The 16,492-nt window shown below is 52.7% G+C and overlaps 1 protein-coding gene across 3 annotated transcripts; it reads left to right on the top strand.

Annotated features, from left to right (window-relative positions):
- Window positions 1-4,424: 4,424 nt before the first annotated feature.
- On the top strand, window positions 4,425-16,031 carry VPS45 (vacuolar protein sorting 45 homolog). 3 transcript variants are annotated; one of them, XR_014493891.1, is made up of 15 exons: window positions 4,425-4,615; window positions 4,741-4,875; window positions 5,200-5,260; window positions 6,083-6,162; window positions 6,378-6,446; window positions 7,147-7,284; window positions 7,425-7,535; window positions 7,699-7,833; window positions 8,383-8,496; window positions 8,674-8,841; window positions 9,047-9,125; window positions 10,591-10,749; window positions 10,961-11,068; window positions 11,306-11,427; window positions 12,229-12,305. XR_014493891.1 is itself a non-coding variant. In XM_083374816.1 (15 exons), exons 1-15 carry the CDS (start codon window positions 4,523-4,525, stop codon window positions 15,351-15,353), a joined length of 1,722 nt encoding a protein of 573 aa, XP_083230942.1. In that variant the 5' UTR covers window positions 4,425-4,522; the 3' UTR covers window positions 15,354-16,025. The 3 variants fall into 3 exon arrangements, 2 of the variants coding, with proteins under 2 accessions (XP_083230942.1, XP_083230943.1); XM_083374816.1 differs by lacking the exon at window positions 9,047-9,125 and adding an exon at window positions 15,257-16,025 and having other exon boundaries at window positions 12,229-12,360; XM_083374817.1 differs by lacking the exons at window positions 9,047-9,125; window positions 10,961-11,068 and adding an exon at window positions 15,257-16,031 and having other exon boundaries at window positions 12,229-12,360.
- Window positions 16,032-16,492: the final 461 nt, after the last annotated feature.

Here is a 16,492-nt window from a genome sequence, read left to right as displayed (position 1 = left end):
CCTTCTCTAGGCAGGCGGCTGCTGGAGCAGCAGCGCAGAAGACGGCCCTGCCCCTTTGGCAGCGAAGGGGTGCCGGCCAAGGACTGGCCCCCAGACGAACCACCCCAAAGGATTTCTTTCCAGCTTGCAAGCAGCTCCGAGGCCCAGCAGGGATGGAAGGAAAGGAAGGAAGGAACCGGGGCTTGGAGGACCGTGGGGGTGGGCGGGGGTTCCCGTTTCCTCCAGAGGCAAAGGGCCACAGAGGAAGGAAGGAAGTTGCGCCGGGCACCCCGAAGGCAAAGCCTCAAATCCAGCCAGGCTCCTGGAGGGAGGCCCGTTCTCCTCAACCGCCAGGCAAATCTTGGGGGCCGGGCGGCTTCCGACTCTGTCCGGGGCCCTGGAAGCGGCCCTACTTGACCCGGGGAGGAGCCCGGAGAGGTGCCCGCTTGGCCATCCTTCGGGCCGCCCTTTCCCAGCCCACCGAGGGAGGCCGGTCGGAGTCATCAGCCGCCGACCGTCGCGGAGCGGCCCCCACGCAGCCTCCCCCCTCGGCGGAAAAGCGGCCCCGGCCCTCCCGCGGGGACTTCCCGGCTGGCCCGAAGCGAAAGTGCGGAGGAGGAGGCGGCGGCAGCCGGTCCTCCAGGGAGGCCAGCCCCGCCCGGGAGCTTAGCCGGAGCCTTCCCCGCCCGAGGAGAGGGGCGCCCGGGGGGGGGGGAGGCGCCAGGCGAGCAGCAGCCCGGAGCTGCGGCCAAGCAGCGGGCAGAGAAGCGGCGCCTGGGCGGGCCGGGGGTGGGTGGGGCCGATGGGCCTCGGGAGGGCGACCTGCTCCCCGCCACTTACCCCGCTCGTCCTGGGCCGCCGCCATCCCGGCTCCGAGGAGGGCCCAGACCGGGAGGCGGGACCTCGGCCGGATGGCCTCCCGGACACCGACCGGAAGGAGCGGGGGGGAGGAGGAGGAGGGCGGCGGCGCCCCTTTTCCGCCCGCTCTCCTCGCGCGCGCCTCCCTGGAGCGTCCCCGGCTCTCTCGCCCCGGAACTCCGGTGCGCCGGATCCCCTTTTCCGCCCGGAGGCGTTTCCCGGCTGTTCCGGGGCGGGGCCTCGCGCGCCCGGCCGTGGAGGGGGGCGGGTTCTTCGCTTCGCCTGCCGCCCTCTTCCCCTGGCTCTCCGCGGGCGCCCAAGGCGGGGGCTAGAGCGAGCCGGGAGAGGGGAAGGGGCTGGCGGGGAGGCTGCAGCCCGCCTGCCGAGCGAGTGAATTCCTCCCGGGCGCCTTTCTCCACTTTAGACTCGTCCAGCTTTACCAAAGATAACCTCGTCGGCAGAACCTCTTCCCAGGGATGCGTACCGAATCGCTTGATCTGCCAGCCGGTTCCCTGGTAGCGAACCCTGGAATTTAGTTCGTGCGGACTTTATGCGGCTGCTTTTCCAGAAGCCTTGGATGCAGCGCAACGCAACTGGCTAGCACCGGTGAGATTACCTAGTTTGGGTAATGAAACGTCTGCGACGAAAACAATCCAGCTCGGAGAGCACCGAGGACCCCGATTCCTTCCTCTTTGTTACCTCTCTTTTAACGCAAAAAAGCTAGCTGGCACACAGCGATGCAAAATGCAAATCCAGTAACCAGACTGCATAAATTTTGTTAAGTGCCACGTTACTGCCGAGCAAGTGGCTAAAGTGAGCTTTCAGATAAGATAGTCCTGTACGGATGAGGATACCTGCCCTTTATAAACTTATTGCAGTTTGAACTTTTATTAAATAAAGATATGTGTTGGGAACAGGGCATTAGGATGTCATTTGGCCTAGAATAATGTCCAGATATAAAGATACTATCCTGTGAAGTAATAATGCACAATGAACTATTTTACAGACCACCCCATAGTCCAGGAATTTGAATTTGCTTTTAATTCTAGCCAGCCCAAAACCACCATCACAACAAACCCAAAGTGCTATTCACTCTTGTTCTTTTAATAATTGGACTATAAATGGCCTCTCTTCTGGAACTGAAAAGGAGCCTAAATCTTACTGCTACCTAGGAGGATTGAAAATAGCTCCACTGTAGCCTTTAACAGAACTTCCAACAGGTACCTTTTCCTGCATGAATGAGTGCACAGGCCTTGTAACTAAGAAGGACATCTGGCCAACTTGTCAAAAAGATATACTACACAATATTTGTAGTCGTATTCCATGACTAATATTACATTGCTTCAAAATAGTGGAAATGTACATTACAAATATATTCATATTCACAGTCAAATTCTTCCTCAAGCATTCAGAAAAATAATTAAAATGCTTACTTCATTTCCTGAAAACACCAAGGCCTCAACTTGGGTGAACCTCCAGAAAAAGTTCCCGAGCAGATGATTCTTTGCTGTTTCGCACGGCTCTTCTCAAGAAGAAATAAATCTTGGTCTCAGAACCTCAGTGCTTATTTTCCCATTCAGCTTGAAAGGCTAATCTTCACCCTTGGAAATCGCTGCTGCTATGAAATGATAAAATATTTGTCCCTGCCAACAGTTTCTTAGAAACAACAACACACCAGTGGGCAGAACCCTTTGGCACTCAAGACCCCTGTAAGGAGAGGGACGGCATGTCCAATGGGACCGAAGTGCTTGGCATTCTCCGGATCGTGGGCTGTCCGTAGTGCTGACAGTCCAAGCAGGCTGGGAGGATGGGTCTCCTTGAAGACAAAAATTAACACTTACGGTATGTTTCTCAGCCCCTGGATTAAAAAGCCTACACAGGGAGCTCAGAGTAACCAGATCTTTTTTGATGATGTTATTTCCAAAGGCTTGCCCAGTGGCGTGGGCCATTGTGGCCAGCAGGTCAAGTAGAGTCATGCGAAACACTAGAAAAATGATTGTCCTGTGTAGGTAACATAGAGCTGTATGCCTGCAATGAGTGCTTTAAAATATATAGTCATTTTTATTTGCTTTTTATTTCAGTAATTTTTTAGAGGAGAGGTTTTATTTTAGAGGAAATGAAATCACTCTTCTCTGGAAATATTTTTCTGCCTCTTTATTTTCTGTGCCTGCATGACACAGTAATTGAAGGATCCAACCTGGTTTCAATTTTCTTCTCAGGCATAAGGAAGAAGGTAAAATCAAACTTTTCTTCAAATACCCATTTGTTTTAATCCCACCTTTATTATTTTTTACACATATCTTGAGGCAAACATACCTAACGCTCCTTCTCCCGTTTCCCCCACAACCACCCTGTGAGGTGAGTTGGGATAAGAGAGTCACCCAGGCAGCTTTCATGCCTCAGAGGGGACTAGAAGTCAGACTTTCCTGGTTTCTAGCCTGTTGCCTGGACCAAACTGGCTCTCCACTTCTGTCTTCTCGGAGGCCTCACGGTGTCGCTCTAATGGTGACGGGAAGAGACTGGGCATACGTTGGTCGATTGTTTTTACGCCCCTGTAGGCTCTGTCCCTCTGGTCACAGCTTCCACGATAGCCCTGGTATTGTCCAGTAAATCCCATCTCAAAATTAATCCTCCTGTTCCTAAGTCACAAAAATGAAGAGGCATAAACCTGTCTCCAGTCAAAGTAGAGAGCTAAGAGGGACTGGTCACATGGCCACCTCAGCCGACCCAGAGAGTGAATTGTTGCCTTTGTCTTTCCCAGCCATTGTTTATGTCCTGGACAAAAAGACCATTTGTCATCTCTGTGGACACAGAAAAGTCCAGCAAAGACAGGAGAGCCTGTGCAAGGCTGTTGCCCACGAGAGGGGCCCAAATTTTGTTTTCTTGGCTTTTTAAAATTAAAAATTAAATGCTTGGGTTTTTTGTTTCTGATGCAATGTTTGTGCAAAAGACAGCTGGAGAAGGGGGTTTATCAGTCATTTGCACAGATCAATAGGAAAAGAGTTGTTTGCCCTTTGTTGTGACTGAGCCAGAAGGACTGGCAAGGGTCTGACCGGTTACTTGTCCCCTACACCTCTTGGATGCCACACACGTACACCCCCCACTCCCCTCCCTCTCCCCAAATGCCTTCACGGGGAAGCAAGGAGCAGCATTTCTTCTCAGCCAATACGAACATCTGTGGCAGCAAGTTGTATTTATTATTTATTTGTCAAACTGGCACGCTGCCCATCTCACCAAAAGCGACACTTTCGCCAGTCTTGGCTGAAGAAGATGGGAATTGTAGCCCAAGACGTGCAAAAACCTGGCCGTGGTCTTCTGTGAGGTTCCCAGAAGTTAGTTGGGGGGGTGAGGTGGGGGTGCTCCGCCGGGAGTGGGGCTTCCTTCCAGGAGGGAGGGGGAAGCGGGGCTGCTGCGGCCTCACGGCGCCCTCTGGCTGCAGGCGCCGGGAGTTCAGCGGGGCGCGGCTCCTCCCGGGCGAGAAGCCGAAGCAGTGCGGCGGGCTTAAGCCAGCGCAGGCGCGCTCCGGTCTGGCGAGGAGGCTGGTGGGGGCTGTAGTTTGAGCCCTTAAAGCAGGGCGGGACTGCCGCTCCCAGGCCGGTGGCAGGCAGGGCGGGAGTACGGGTCGGGCTCTTCACCGCGCGAGGACAGCCGAGCGGCCCGGCGGGGCCTGAGCGGGGCCGGCAGGATGAACGTGGTGCTGGCGGTGAAGCAGTACATCTCCCGGATGATCGGCGACAGCGGGGCCGGCATGAAGGTCCTGCTGATGGACAGAGAGACGGTGAGCCGCGGGGGGGGGAGGAGCGCGGGGGGGGGGGCGTTTCGTAGCGCCCCAAAGCCTCCCCGCCGAGCTGAGCGGCGCTGGAGTTCCACGGCTCGAGCCCTTCCCCGACTCGCTTGTCTTAGACCAGCATCGTGAGCATGGTGTACACGCAGTCGGAGATTCTGCAGAAGGAGGTCTACCTCTTTGAACGCATCGATTCGGCCAGCCGGGAGAACATGAAGCACCTGAAAGCCATCTGCTTCCTCCGACCCACCAAGGTGAGCCCTTCCGCGCTCCCCGCTCTGAAAGCCCTGTTGCTGGGGGGCTTCTGCCCTCCCCCCCCCGGTCCTGTGGCTCTGGCCTTGGGGGCATCTGCCATTCAACGTGACTCTGCTCCCCAAAATGCAGCCGGGGGGGCGGGCCTCCTTCTGCCAGGGTGCCAGAGCAGCATCCATCTGTGGTACAGTCAGATACGTTGCACGCCCAGAGGGGGTATGTGGTCCTCTGGGTAGATTTTTCCTGAATAAAATCAGTTATACTTTCTACTTAACCAGTTTGCTGATCTTTTCACTTTTTTCTTTTTGGATTTGTTTCTACCCTAGGAAAATGTTGGGTATCTTATCCAGGAGTTGCGGAGACCGAAATACATCTCTTATTTTATTTGTGAGTACATCAGCCCTTTGTCAGCATTTCCTTCCTGTATTTTGTTCTCTAGCGTACAACTTCTGGCAGGACTGGGGGTTTGTGTGCGCGTGTCCCTGGGGCTGCTTCTCCTGGAGTCTTGTTATTCTGTTTTCACTGGGCAGCATTCTCTCTTTGGTTAGTTTCCATCCATTGCTTCTTGTCCTGCCTTCAGATGCTGGATAGTCTTGATATTTTTTTCTTAATTTGAACTTCAGTTGGGTTTTGATAGCCCAGATTAAATTTTCTGTATGCGAGAAAGGAGTGTGGCTACATGGATAAATGATACACTCCAAGTTCCCAACCTGAGCGTGCAACAAGGGCACAAAGTTTGGCCTCTGGGAGTCACTTTCTGCTTAAGTGGCTACGTTGACCCAGCCAGGGGCTTTTGGTCTAAATGGTCATAAAACTTCCAGTATTCACCCAGGGAGCCTTTGGAATAGGTAGTTCTGTTGTATTTTTATTACTTTGGTTATGCTTATGCCCAGAGTCTATTGATAGGTTGGTTTAAAATCTGTATTAAAAAACCAGAAAAATCTCTATAAAAAGTAAACTCCCTATAAAAAGACTAGAAAAGGGATACCCAAATGACAATATATATGGTCTGATTTTGAATTGCAGTGGTTGGTTAAAAGATAGTTTGCTGATGCGTTGTGTCTGAGGTCTCCAAGTCAGGTGGTCTGTTTTTGCCAAGAAGGGCTAGGAAACAGTCCCTGCTTTTTGCCTGCACTCATCCCTCTCTTTGTCCTTTTTGCACTGCAACGAGTTCTTCTTTGCTGGCTGCTTATCAAGCTATCATTACAGATTTCAGCAACGTGATCAGTAAGAGTGATGTCAAGTCTTTGGCAGAAGCTGACGAGCAGGAAGTAGTGGCTGAAGTGCAGGTATGTGCTGCCCAGACCCCACACTCGCTTTTGGGAGTCGAGGAGGTATTTTAGAAGCAGAGAACCAAGCCCACAATCGGACAAAGGCTTTTTAACAAAATTGCTGGTTGTGCAGAAGGCCAGGCCTACCGCTTTCTGCTTGCAGGGACTTGACCGAGTCATAATCGGTTTGTTGCTAGCACGGAGGTGGATCCTTTCTGCTTTTCTTTTGGTAGGAATTCTATGGAGATTACATCGCCGTGAATCCACACGTGTTTTCTCTCAACCTCCCTGTCTGCTGTCAGGTAAGGCGGTCCAGGAATGTGGGGGAGAGAACTTCTAGTGCCACCACCGTTCAGGACTCCATCTCTGAGTCTTTGGGCTGACTGGGCAGAAAGATAACGAGAGCTTGCTGAAAATTGCACTTCCTAGAGACTTCAGGTGGCTTTCTGCCAGTTTTAGCTTCCGTGGCTCTTAGACGCTCTGAGAGATTTTAAGGCACGAGCAATGGATTTCTTCAGCGGGAAGATGAAGCAGTTCTACTTAGGTAACAATATGATCTTTACAGTAGCAGTTTTGCTCTTCAATAAACAAAAATGAAAACAGTGTTACCAATCTTAGGTGGTTTCTTCCCATCCTGCATCCTAAATGCTCTTTTTGTATATACTGCAGTGATGTGACAGGGACATTGAGAAAGTTTTTTTTTCTGAAAGTCAAAGCTTGCATTGACGGCGTCTTTACCTGAAGCTTAAATCCAAGAGCAGAGTGACAACCTAATATCTGAAGTTCAGCCAAAGGGAATTTTCTTTTGGAAAGGAGAACCTTCCAAACTGGTGTTTCAGCTTGGGAGGGGGGAAATGCCTACAGTGCGGTCCCTGCCCCTCCCTCCCCCCCCCCATTAGCCTGCTCTTAAAGAGCCAGAGCTCCTCAGAATCTCCCCCAATACTTGCTTGGGGCCGAGCCTGGGCAGCTGTTTTGCAACTCTTGGCCATTTTGTGTTTCCAGGGCCGCAACTGGGACCCAGCCCATTTGTCCAGGACTGCTCAGGGCCTCACCGCCTTGCTCCTTTCCCTGAAGAAGTGCCCCATGATTCGTTACCAGCTCTCCTCTGACCTGGCTAAGAGGCTGGCTGAAGGCGTCAAGGTGTGGCTTTATGTTCTCCCTATTTAGGACGCCCCCCCCAAAGCCTTTGGCATTCAGACCGCTTATCTCTGGGCTCTTGGAGCGCTGACCTTCTGGGCGGATGCCCCCTTTAACGGAGGGACACCTTTTGCCCCAAACAGCAAGTGATCACGAAAGAGTATGAGCTCTTTGACTTCCGTCGCACCGAGGTCCCTCCGCTGCTGCTGCTCCTGGACCGCTCGGACGACGCCATCACCCCGCTTCTGAACCAGGTGAGTGGCCGCCTCCAGAGCTGCAGAGGCTTCGAAGGGCCGGCTGTGCCACCACGGTTGGAGTCTTCAGGGGCAGTGGGGTGTGGGTGTGTGCTTCTTCCTCAAACAGCACCTCGGGAGAAATGACTGTGCCGTCTCCCCGCTTTTCTCCCTCTCTGTCTAGTGGACGTACCAAGCCATGGTTCACGAACTGCTGGGAATTAACAACAATCGCATTGATCTCTCGCGGGTCCCGGGCATCAGCAAAGACCTACGGGAGGTGGTCTTGTCTGCTGAGAATGATGAGTTTTATGCCAGTGTAAGAAGTTGGGCTGCAAATCTGCATTTCAGATTTTGGATTCCAGTTCCGCCACTGAGTTCTGTTTCCCCTGCCACCAGCTGAGGCTTTGGATTAAAAGTTGGATTATTGGCTCTGCCAGAGCCGTGAGTTGGACCCTAGACTACTCATCCAATAGCTGGATTCATGCATCACCCTTAAGATATGGTTGTTCGGAGCCTGAATCCAGCCAGTGATTTAACAAACCATGGCTAAGTGCGATGTGTACAATCAGCCAAGTTTGGCCAAATCTCAGGTCCCTCATCATACAATTGCAGCGCGTGCGGCCGCAGGGAAAGCGCTTTTAGCGGTTCCACATTTTCGAATGCTCTGCCTCGCTGCCTGGGCTCCTTTTTATTCAGGACCGAGTGGCCAGCTGACCGATCGGAACACTCTTCCGTTTTAGCTGGGGTGGGAGATGGGTTGGGCTCTCCCTGCACGGGGCACTCTGCACCTTTCCCAACTTGCGAGGGGTTGGGCCTCTGGGGTCTCCCTCCCCCTCTTCAAATGGGTCCCTTCGCCTCTCCTCAGAACATGTACCTGAACTTTGCGGAAATTGGCAGCAACATCAAGAACCTGATGGAGGATTTCCAGAGGAAGAAGCCCAAAGAGCAGCAGAAGCTAGAATCGATTGCAGACATGAAGGTTAAGCACCGTCTAGCCCTGCTGGCTCAGCTGTGGACCCAGGAGGGTGGGCAGCTGCTCGCACCTGAGAGTTGAGGCGGGGTGGGGGGAGCCTGCTTTCCCATGATGGTTGGCTTGGAAGAGACCTTTGCCTGGTCAGCCAGGAGCCTTCCCCAAAGCTCTCCCTTCCCCTTCCAGGCCTTTGTGGAGAACTATCCCCAGTTCAAGAAGATGTCTGGCACTGTCTCCAAGCACGTGACGGTGGTGGGGGAGCTGTCCAGGCTGGTGAGCGAGAGGAACCTGCTGGAGGTGTCCGAGGCCGAGCAGGAACTGTCCTGTCAGAATGACCACTCCAGGGCTCTGCAGGTACCTCCGGGGCCCTGCTCCTGCACGCTAAAGGGTCAGGGTTAGGGTTGTGCGTGTTGGGGCAGCTGCCTTAGGCTTGACGCTCCCGTGGTGCGCTCTAAGGGAAGTCGGTGTGCTGCCTTGTGATAAGTCAATATGCGTTAGCCACGAATGGGCTATTTTGTAGTTATGGTTAAGCCCTCAGGCTGTTTAACTTCTGTCTTAGGATGTGATGTGCATGCTGATAACCATCATTTTAACGACCCACCCAGCTAATAACAGCTCAGTGAACAAACCTGAACGGGGTGAGAGACGATCACTCAGTCCCTGCCTCTTTAGAGTGTCCGCCCTGTCTGCGTACATCTTTGCCCTCCCTCTCTGCAAAGCGTCCCCTCTGGGCTTCCTTTTCACTGGGTGTCTCTAGGACCGCTTCCGTTCTTAGCCTTCTGTCAACTGGGTGAGGGAAAGGAATTGTGTCCCTTTGAGTTGAGGAAGGCCCAGAGATCATCTGGAAGCCATTAGGAAAGCAGTCCTCTCTTAAGTTCTGCCGCCCTAGGACATCGGAGGGAGGCAGGGAGGGGCTGCTTTGAAAGGAGGGCATCTGGCTGTGGAGGAGGCGGAAAGTCTCTCCTCTTGCTGCTTCACAGGAACAATCTCCTGGCCTTGGCCTCTGATGCCTTGGCCGCAGGGCTGGGTTGCCCACCAGCAACGGTGCCCCCCTTTCGGAGGAGCTGTGAGGGATGAGTGCGACGGGCAAGCAATGAGGAGCCCCACGGTTGAAGAAAAGCAGGGGAGCTTGCTGGGGCTCCCCTCGGGTTTTCCTCCCTCAGCCTTTGGGCAGTCTGCCCGGCTGCCACCGTGGCCCTTCAGGGATGAGGGAGAAGTATGCTGGCGGTGTTCTTTCTCCTCTGCCTGAATCGCCTTCACCAGACCCTCCCTCCCGGGCAAGCGGTCAAGGCTCAGCAAGTGGAAGGATTGGAGGACTCTGGATCTCCCGGCCCTGCTGCAGCCGTGTGCACCGTGGCCCGGATCCTCAGCTTTCCCTCCCTTCCCTTTGAGACGTGGAAGGCTGCCACTGGCTGGCTGGTGCCCTTCATAGCGGAAGGGCTGGTGCCGTTTATATTGAGTTTTATATCGCAGCTGCAGTAGCCGCTGCTTTGGGGGATGGTTCTAAGAACAGAAGTTGTTATTGCCTGAAAATAGTGCCATTGCCAGCACCGCACAAATAGGTGGTCAGGCAGGGTATTTAATTTCATCATTTCTTTTTTAAAAATTTCAGTGCCCCCAGATTGTTGGGGGCAATAAGCTGACTTTGTAATAATGCCGCTTTTGGGGAGGGGCGAAAGCCCTAATAAGCAGGCATATACATAGAATGAAGGCTATTGCTAAGCTCATTGGTTTGTGCTTAAATTGTAAGCCGCCCTGAGTCTTCGGAGAAGGGCGGGATATAAATGGGATTTAAATAAATAAATAAATAAATAAATAAATAAATAAATAAATAAATAAATAAATAAATATATTTGTATCTCTACTCCTAAATATCTTAACTCACCAGATATAACTATAGAAGTAATTCATATAACATATATTTCTCCTTAGAATTCTATTTTGTTAATTGTAGTCTTTCTAAATTTTATTGGGAGATTGAATCACATCGTTACATATTCACTGGAAATTTCTGAGGAATAGGAAAAATTACGGTGCATCTTCTTGAGACACGGCCTCCCTGCTCTGGGCAGTCTTGAGAGCAGCCCTCTTCCCTGTCGGTAGAGCATTCGACGCCTCCTGCAGAACCCCAGAGTGACGGAGCTGGATGCCGTGCGGCTGGTGATGCTCTACGCCCTCCGTTACGAGCGACACAGCAGCAACAGCCTTCCAGGCCTCATGCTGGATCTCAAGAACCGGGGTGTTTCCGAGAGGCTTCGCAAGGTAAACGGCCTAAGGGAGGAAGCTCACCTTTCCGGCTGGTCTTGTTCCGCTTTCTGGATATGGTGGTTCTGGGTTTGGCTAAAGTCAGTAGCTTCTTGAAATCTCTGTGGAAACCTGCAGGTGGGCGGGCAGAATGTCCAGCCGGAGGGCCGTATTCCAGCCTTTACAGAAATCTTAACAGTGATTCCCCCCCCACCCCTTTCTTGAATAGCTGGTGCCTGCCATTACCGAATACGGAGGGAAACGGGTTCAGTCAAGTGACCTCTTCAGCCCAAAGGATGCAGTGGCCATTACCAAACAGTTCCTCAAAGGGCTGAAGGTATTTTTGTTTCTGTTATTCTTAGCTAGATCCGTGTTATAGTTGCGTTCTTAACTCTATAGTTACGTAAACTCTGTGGTTTACGAAAGAGCCAAGTGAAACGGATGCCGGTGCAATAAATACGCAGTGAAGAAGGATTACGTTTGTATATGAAAAATGCAAAAATGCGGTGAGTTTCATCAGCACCTGAGATGGGGGCTGAATTCTCTCTTGTCTTTCTAAATGTCTCCTGATTAGGGGGTTGAGAATGTGTACACGCAGCACCAACCTTTGTTGCACGAGACTCTGGATCAGCTCATCAAGGGTAAACTGAAAGACAACCAGTATCCGTATCTGGGCCCTAGCAGCCTACGTGACAGGTAACAGGACTCGGGTGCTTGGGGAAGAGGGGAAATGCTTCTGCTCGTACATGGCTGATTTAGACCCTCTGGAGGACTAAATCTGATGGGGCAGGTAACGAATTCAGTGTTTGCAATGATCGTTGAGGTTCTTTTAATGTATGAAATGTTAATGGTCCTTTAATTGAGATGCTGTTGCTAGAAACGTGGCATTTCTCGATGTGAGGGGCTACAACCCCCCTCTCTCCTCCCTGCCTGTCTTGCAGGAGGAAAGCCTGAATGGAGGAAGCGCAGGCTAAGGAGATGAGTCCTCCTTAGTTTGGGGCAGGAGGCTTGGAAGGATTGTGGAGTCCTTTCGTGGATTGTAAAATACTGATTTTTGAGAACTGAAATACCAAGGTTATTGAATAAACTGGAAAATTTCCCCCCATAATTATTGGACCATTAGGAGCCATAACAACGGAGTCGTTAAAATGGCTGACAAAATTTGAATTACATCATTTCATAATATTAAATTTACAAGATACAGCTTTGCTTGGAACTGCATATACATTTCGGCAGCCCGGCCCTAGACAAACAGCATTTCCCAAGCAGTGGCCTTCAAAAGCAGCTCTGTGCAGACGCTGACAGGCGAGCCTCTGCAGAGATCGCTTTGTCCACTAAGCCTTGCCTGGTCAGAGGGCAGGAAATCACCGTGCAGCCGCAGGAGAAGCTTCCGGAACGGGAACCGCCAGAGGGGCAGCTCTTCCAAAGGAGTTTCTTGGGCCAGGGTGGCGTGCCCTTTCCGCCCTTGTCCGAGCTCTCTGTCCGTGTTCGTTGCAGGCCACAAGATATTATCGTCTTCATCATTGGTGGGGCAACTTACGAGGAGGCGCTGACAGTGTACAACCTGAATCGCACCACCCCTGGTGTCCGGATCGTGCTGGGGGGGACGACGGTGCACAACACAAGGGGGTGAGTTGAAGGTGGGGCAGAGCCGTTGCTGTCCTTGTCCTTTTCCTTAACAAGGGAATGCTGGCAAAGCTCTAGTTCAGACGGGTCAAACACAAGGCCCGGGGACCGGATCCGGCCCACAAAATGGTTTCATGTGGCCCGCAAAGCCACCCTGGTAACAGTGAGGGAACGGCCCCCGCTGCCTTGGCCCTGGCCCAGAGACCCTCCTTCCACCAGAGACCCTCAGACCTGTCCCACTCCTGCCCAGGCCCCCATAGGCACCCTTGATGCGAACGATGTAGAGCTGGCCACGCCCACCCAGTAGGCCATATGCACTCTAGCCATGCCCACCCAGTAGGCCACGCCCATCCTGGCCATACCCACCCGGCCCCCTGAGGGCAACCGCAATGCTGATGCGGCCCTCAATGAAATTGAGCTCGACACCCCTGCTCTAGTTCTCACTGCCCCGGGTCAACCCTCCTGAGAGGGCTGCGAGGGCTTTACCAGAGTTGAGCAGTTCACTGGTGGGCGAGCGGTGCCTTCTGGCACCCAGTTCTGAGAAGAGGCGCTGCTGGGTTTCACCTGATTTTCCCCACCTGCAGCTTCCAGGGGCATCGTGCCGAACCCTGCGGAAGGGTTGGGGGTGGGGTTTGTAGCTGACTTCTCTGTGAAGAGTTCTTGGATAGAAAGGCTGACTCGGCCTTTCCCTGGGGTGTTCGTTGCCCCACAAGTAAGATGGCCAGCAGGCAGCCCACCATAGGCATTCCTCCTTCTTCGAGGAGGTGTGGCTCCCCCCCCCTTTTATTGAAGCTTTGACCCCTGCTTCTCCTTCCTTCTTGCTGCCTTCGGGGAAAGGGCAGTTCCTGGAAAAAGGAAAGGCCTGCGGTTTTGGCCCCCATCTCTCGGAGGGAGGAGGGGGCTTTTAGGGCTTCATCAGGTACTCCCCCACAGCAGGGTTGCTTTCATTGCTCCTGGGAGATACAGCCCCCTGTTTTTGAAAGGTGGGGCTCCCAGGCTCATTTATTCAGATCTCGTCCGTGGTCTTGGGGACCAAGGAATGGGCCAGGATTCCAAAAAGGGGCTGTTTCCCAACTGCTGGGGACTGAATCAGTGGCCCTCTATGACCTTTCCTTGGTACAGCACTTCAAAAGACCACCTTTGTTTTTAAGATTTCAAGAGCAGGGCTGTAATGGCAATGTGGATGGCAGAAGTTGGCCTAAGTGCAAAATGTTCATGAGAGGACTTGCGGGGGGAGGGGGGCAGTGGGCTTTAAAGGTAGTGACCAATGCAGGACCGGTCAGGTGGAGCCCAGTGATTGCCCCGTGGACCAGCTGTGCTTTCTTGCCGCCAGGTTAATCCTGGTCCCCAAACCAACAGACACCCCCTGTTCCCTCCCAGTGATTCTGCAGAGATGATAACGAAGGTGAGGAAAGTCCCATGGATTGGTAATGCTTCCCCAGGATCTCCAAAATAGTTCCTTTAGCTGCCTCCCCACCTTTGCAGGGCTGACGGCACGAACCATCCAGAGAACCCCAGAACTCTAATCGAACAAGTTAAATCTGGCGGCCCAGAGTGGTTCTCCTTCACCAGAACTAAAGTATTAGCAATGGGAGTTGGGTTAAGGCACAGTAGGTGGGTTTAAATCAACACCATCACCCTTTCAAGGAATGATGGACTCGGAGCCCATTGCTTCAGCAAGTAGAATAAACCGGTTTTGCCTGCCTGCTTTTTCACCTGCTTGAGTCCTTCTGGGAGGCGAACATTTGGCCCTCTTGCAGTAACTGTTTTTTCTTTCTGATACCATCGCCAGTGTGTAACCACAGGCTTTAAACAAGTGTTCTTCTCAGCGCATATCTTACCAGCTTCTGTATTCACACCTCTTTGAGGCACTTGATCCATCTCCTAGAGAAGGTCACTTTGTCAAGTTTCCAGCTCAACCAGGAAAATATCTCAGGGCAGAAATTGCTTATAAGGGGGTGTGTGTGTGTGTGTGTGTGTGTGTGTGTGTGTGTGTGTGTGTGTCTTGAGTTCAGTAGCAGAAGCCGGTTGCCTGGCAGCAGCTTTTTAAGTTCCCGCTTCAGTTACACGTCCAAGCCTGCAGACATGCACACCCCCAAGTGAGTGTGAGTGTGTGTGGGGGGGAGGGTTTTGCAGTTAAGTCACCTGAATTCTGTGAATCCACAGGTGTGGGAGACTTTCACCTCCCTATAACAGCCCCAGAAGCATCTCTCTGGGTGGAGAAAGTGCTAAGGTGGGTCCTTTGAACTCCCAGAAGTCAGCAGGCAGCTTTTGAGCTTGGGTGGGCTTTTCAATCACAGGAGTGACCTGGGTGTGAAAAATTGCACTGTGACACAGCCAGCTGACTTAAAGTGGTAGAAGTTGGTGAAAAGCAGCTGAGGTCAGCGGTTGGCTGCCTCGGCTGCTTTGGCGGGTTTGACCTTTGGCTCCTGATGACGCATTTTCAGGGGGTGTTTCCTGAGGAATGAGAATGGTGGGGAGCAAAGGGACTTCCTGGGTTTGTCCTGGAGAGAATAAAAGGTAGAAACTGGGGCTCTTTCCATGTTCCCAGGAGCAGAGAATGGAGCAAACCCTTCACTCTCTCGCCTTCCCTCCCTGCTCTACTCCTTGTCCCTTACCCAAGTCTGCCGCGCTCGCTCTGCACCATCCGGAGTCCCCAGGCGAGGGGAAGGGCCCGGAAGCACCGTGTCTGTGTCCTACATTCCTTGCTTTGTTCTCGGCTTCAGTGGTGTAGAGGCGGAGGTGCTTTCAAAACTTCCGTGCAAAAACCCCCTTATTCCCGCTTTCAGTCCACTTGCCTTTGGCCCTGCACGCTCTCTCTGACCCAAATCCTGCCCACTTGGCCCTTGGAGCTCCTTCTCTTTTAATTCTTCCTTGGCGTCTTTCTGTCTTCCCCCAGTTTCCTGGAAGAAGTGTCCGCTGCTGGCTTTCGCAGACGGGGCGCAGAGAGTTCGCAGGGGATGATGGCCCAGGCTGCAGCCAGGCGGCTGAACTGAGGCAGCACCGCCATTGGCTCTTTCCTAGCCGTCTCAGACCGAAATCTCTTCCACGTGCTGCAGAAGGCCACCTTCAAGTTTCCCTTCGTGTTCCATAGCCAGCCAGCACAGATGGGATGGAGGCTATGGTTCTTCTCCCCCCACCCTTTTTAGATAATTTTTCAAAGGGTCCAACGGGAATGCACACAAGCCTTGCCCGGTTGCTTCTTTAGAAGACAGCGCAGTCTGCTGTTCATCTCTCCCTTTCAGGGTCATTTCTCTGCTTGTTGCCTGCCTCCTGGGCTGAGAGCTGCCAAGTGAGCCCCTGAGTCCCCTGTGTGAACCCCAATAAAAGGACGCTGTGCTTTTATGGGAGAGAGAGACCATCTGGGTTTCTTTTTTAAATGACTGACTCTCTCCGGAAGCCTGGCCAGCCAGAGAATGGAGTTGCGATGCTGAGGCCTCCTGAAGACATCAGAAGGTGGGGGGCCGTGGGGGCAGGGAGCTCTTCTGCCCCGTGGCTTCATCTGGACTGCTTAAGAGCACAGCAGAGCTTGCTGTGGAGTGCAGGAGGGCCTGGAATATTCTTGGCACCCTCTCAAATGCAGGGGTGAATTTTTGCATACTTGTTTGCATTTCCAATTTGCTCCTATTGGGGATTTCTCTAAGTTTTGTGTGTGGCTGTGTAGGGTAATTAGAAGCTTGCAGGCTTCTATTTCAAGGTCCCCTTTAATTTGTACTTCCCTTGCATTAGTTCTGGCATCAGCAGGGGGCCTTGGAGGGGTTTTAAGCATCCCAGCACTTGGCCCTGGGTCAGTCCGATGAAGGGGGGTGGGGGTGGAGTTGGCCCTTCTGCTCTCCTTGAACTTCCAGGAGAGCCAGCACTGAGGGGTGTGGGGGTCCCGCTCCAGGGGCCAAAGCTTGACTGGAATTCTTGTTAACTATTGGTCATTGAGTGTGAGAGAGTGCGGGGGTGAAACACCCGTCTCCTGAGATTGATAGATTTGAGAAGCCATTAATGGCCCATTTGTGGCTAAGTCCAGATATTTCCTGTGAGGGCTTCTGTAGGAGCTAAGCGTGGAGCCTGACCCTCCTGCCCTACGAAGCTCACTGCAGGAAGACAAGATGGCGGGAAGGAAATCATCAGCCTTGAGGAGTCC

The sequence above is a fragment of the Vipera ursinii genome (assembly GCF_947247035.1).
Source record: "Vipera ursinii genome assembly, chromosome: 15".
NCBI lineage: Eukaryota > Metazoa > Chordata > Lepidosauria > Squamata > Viperidae > Vipera > Vipera ursinii.
The sequence above is the reverse complement of the archived record's forward strand: the minus strand, read 5'-3'. Positions and strand labels throughout refer to the sequence as shown.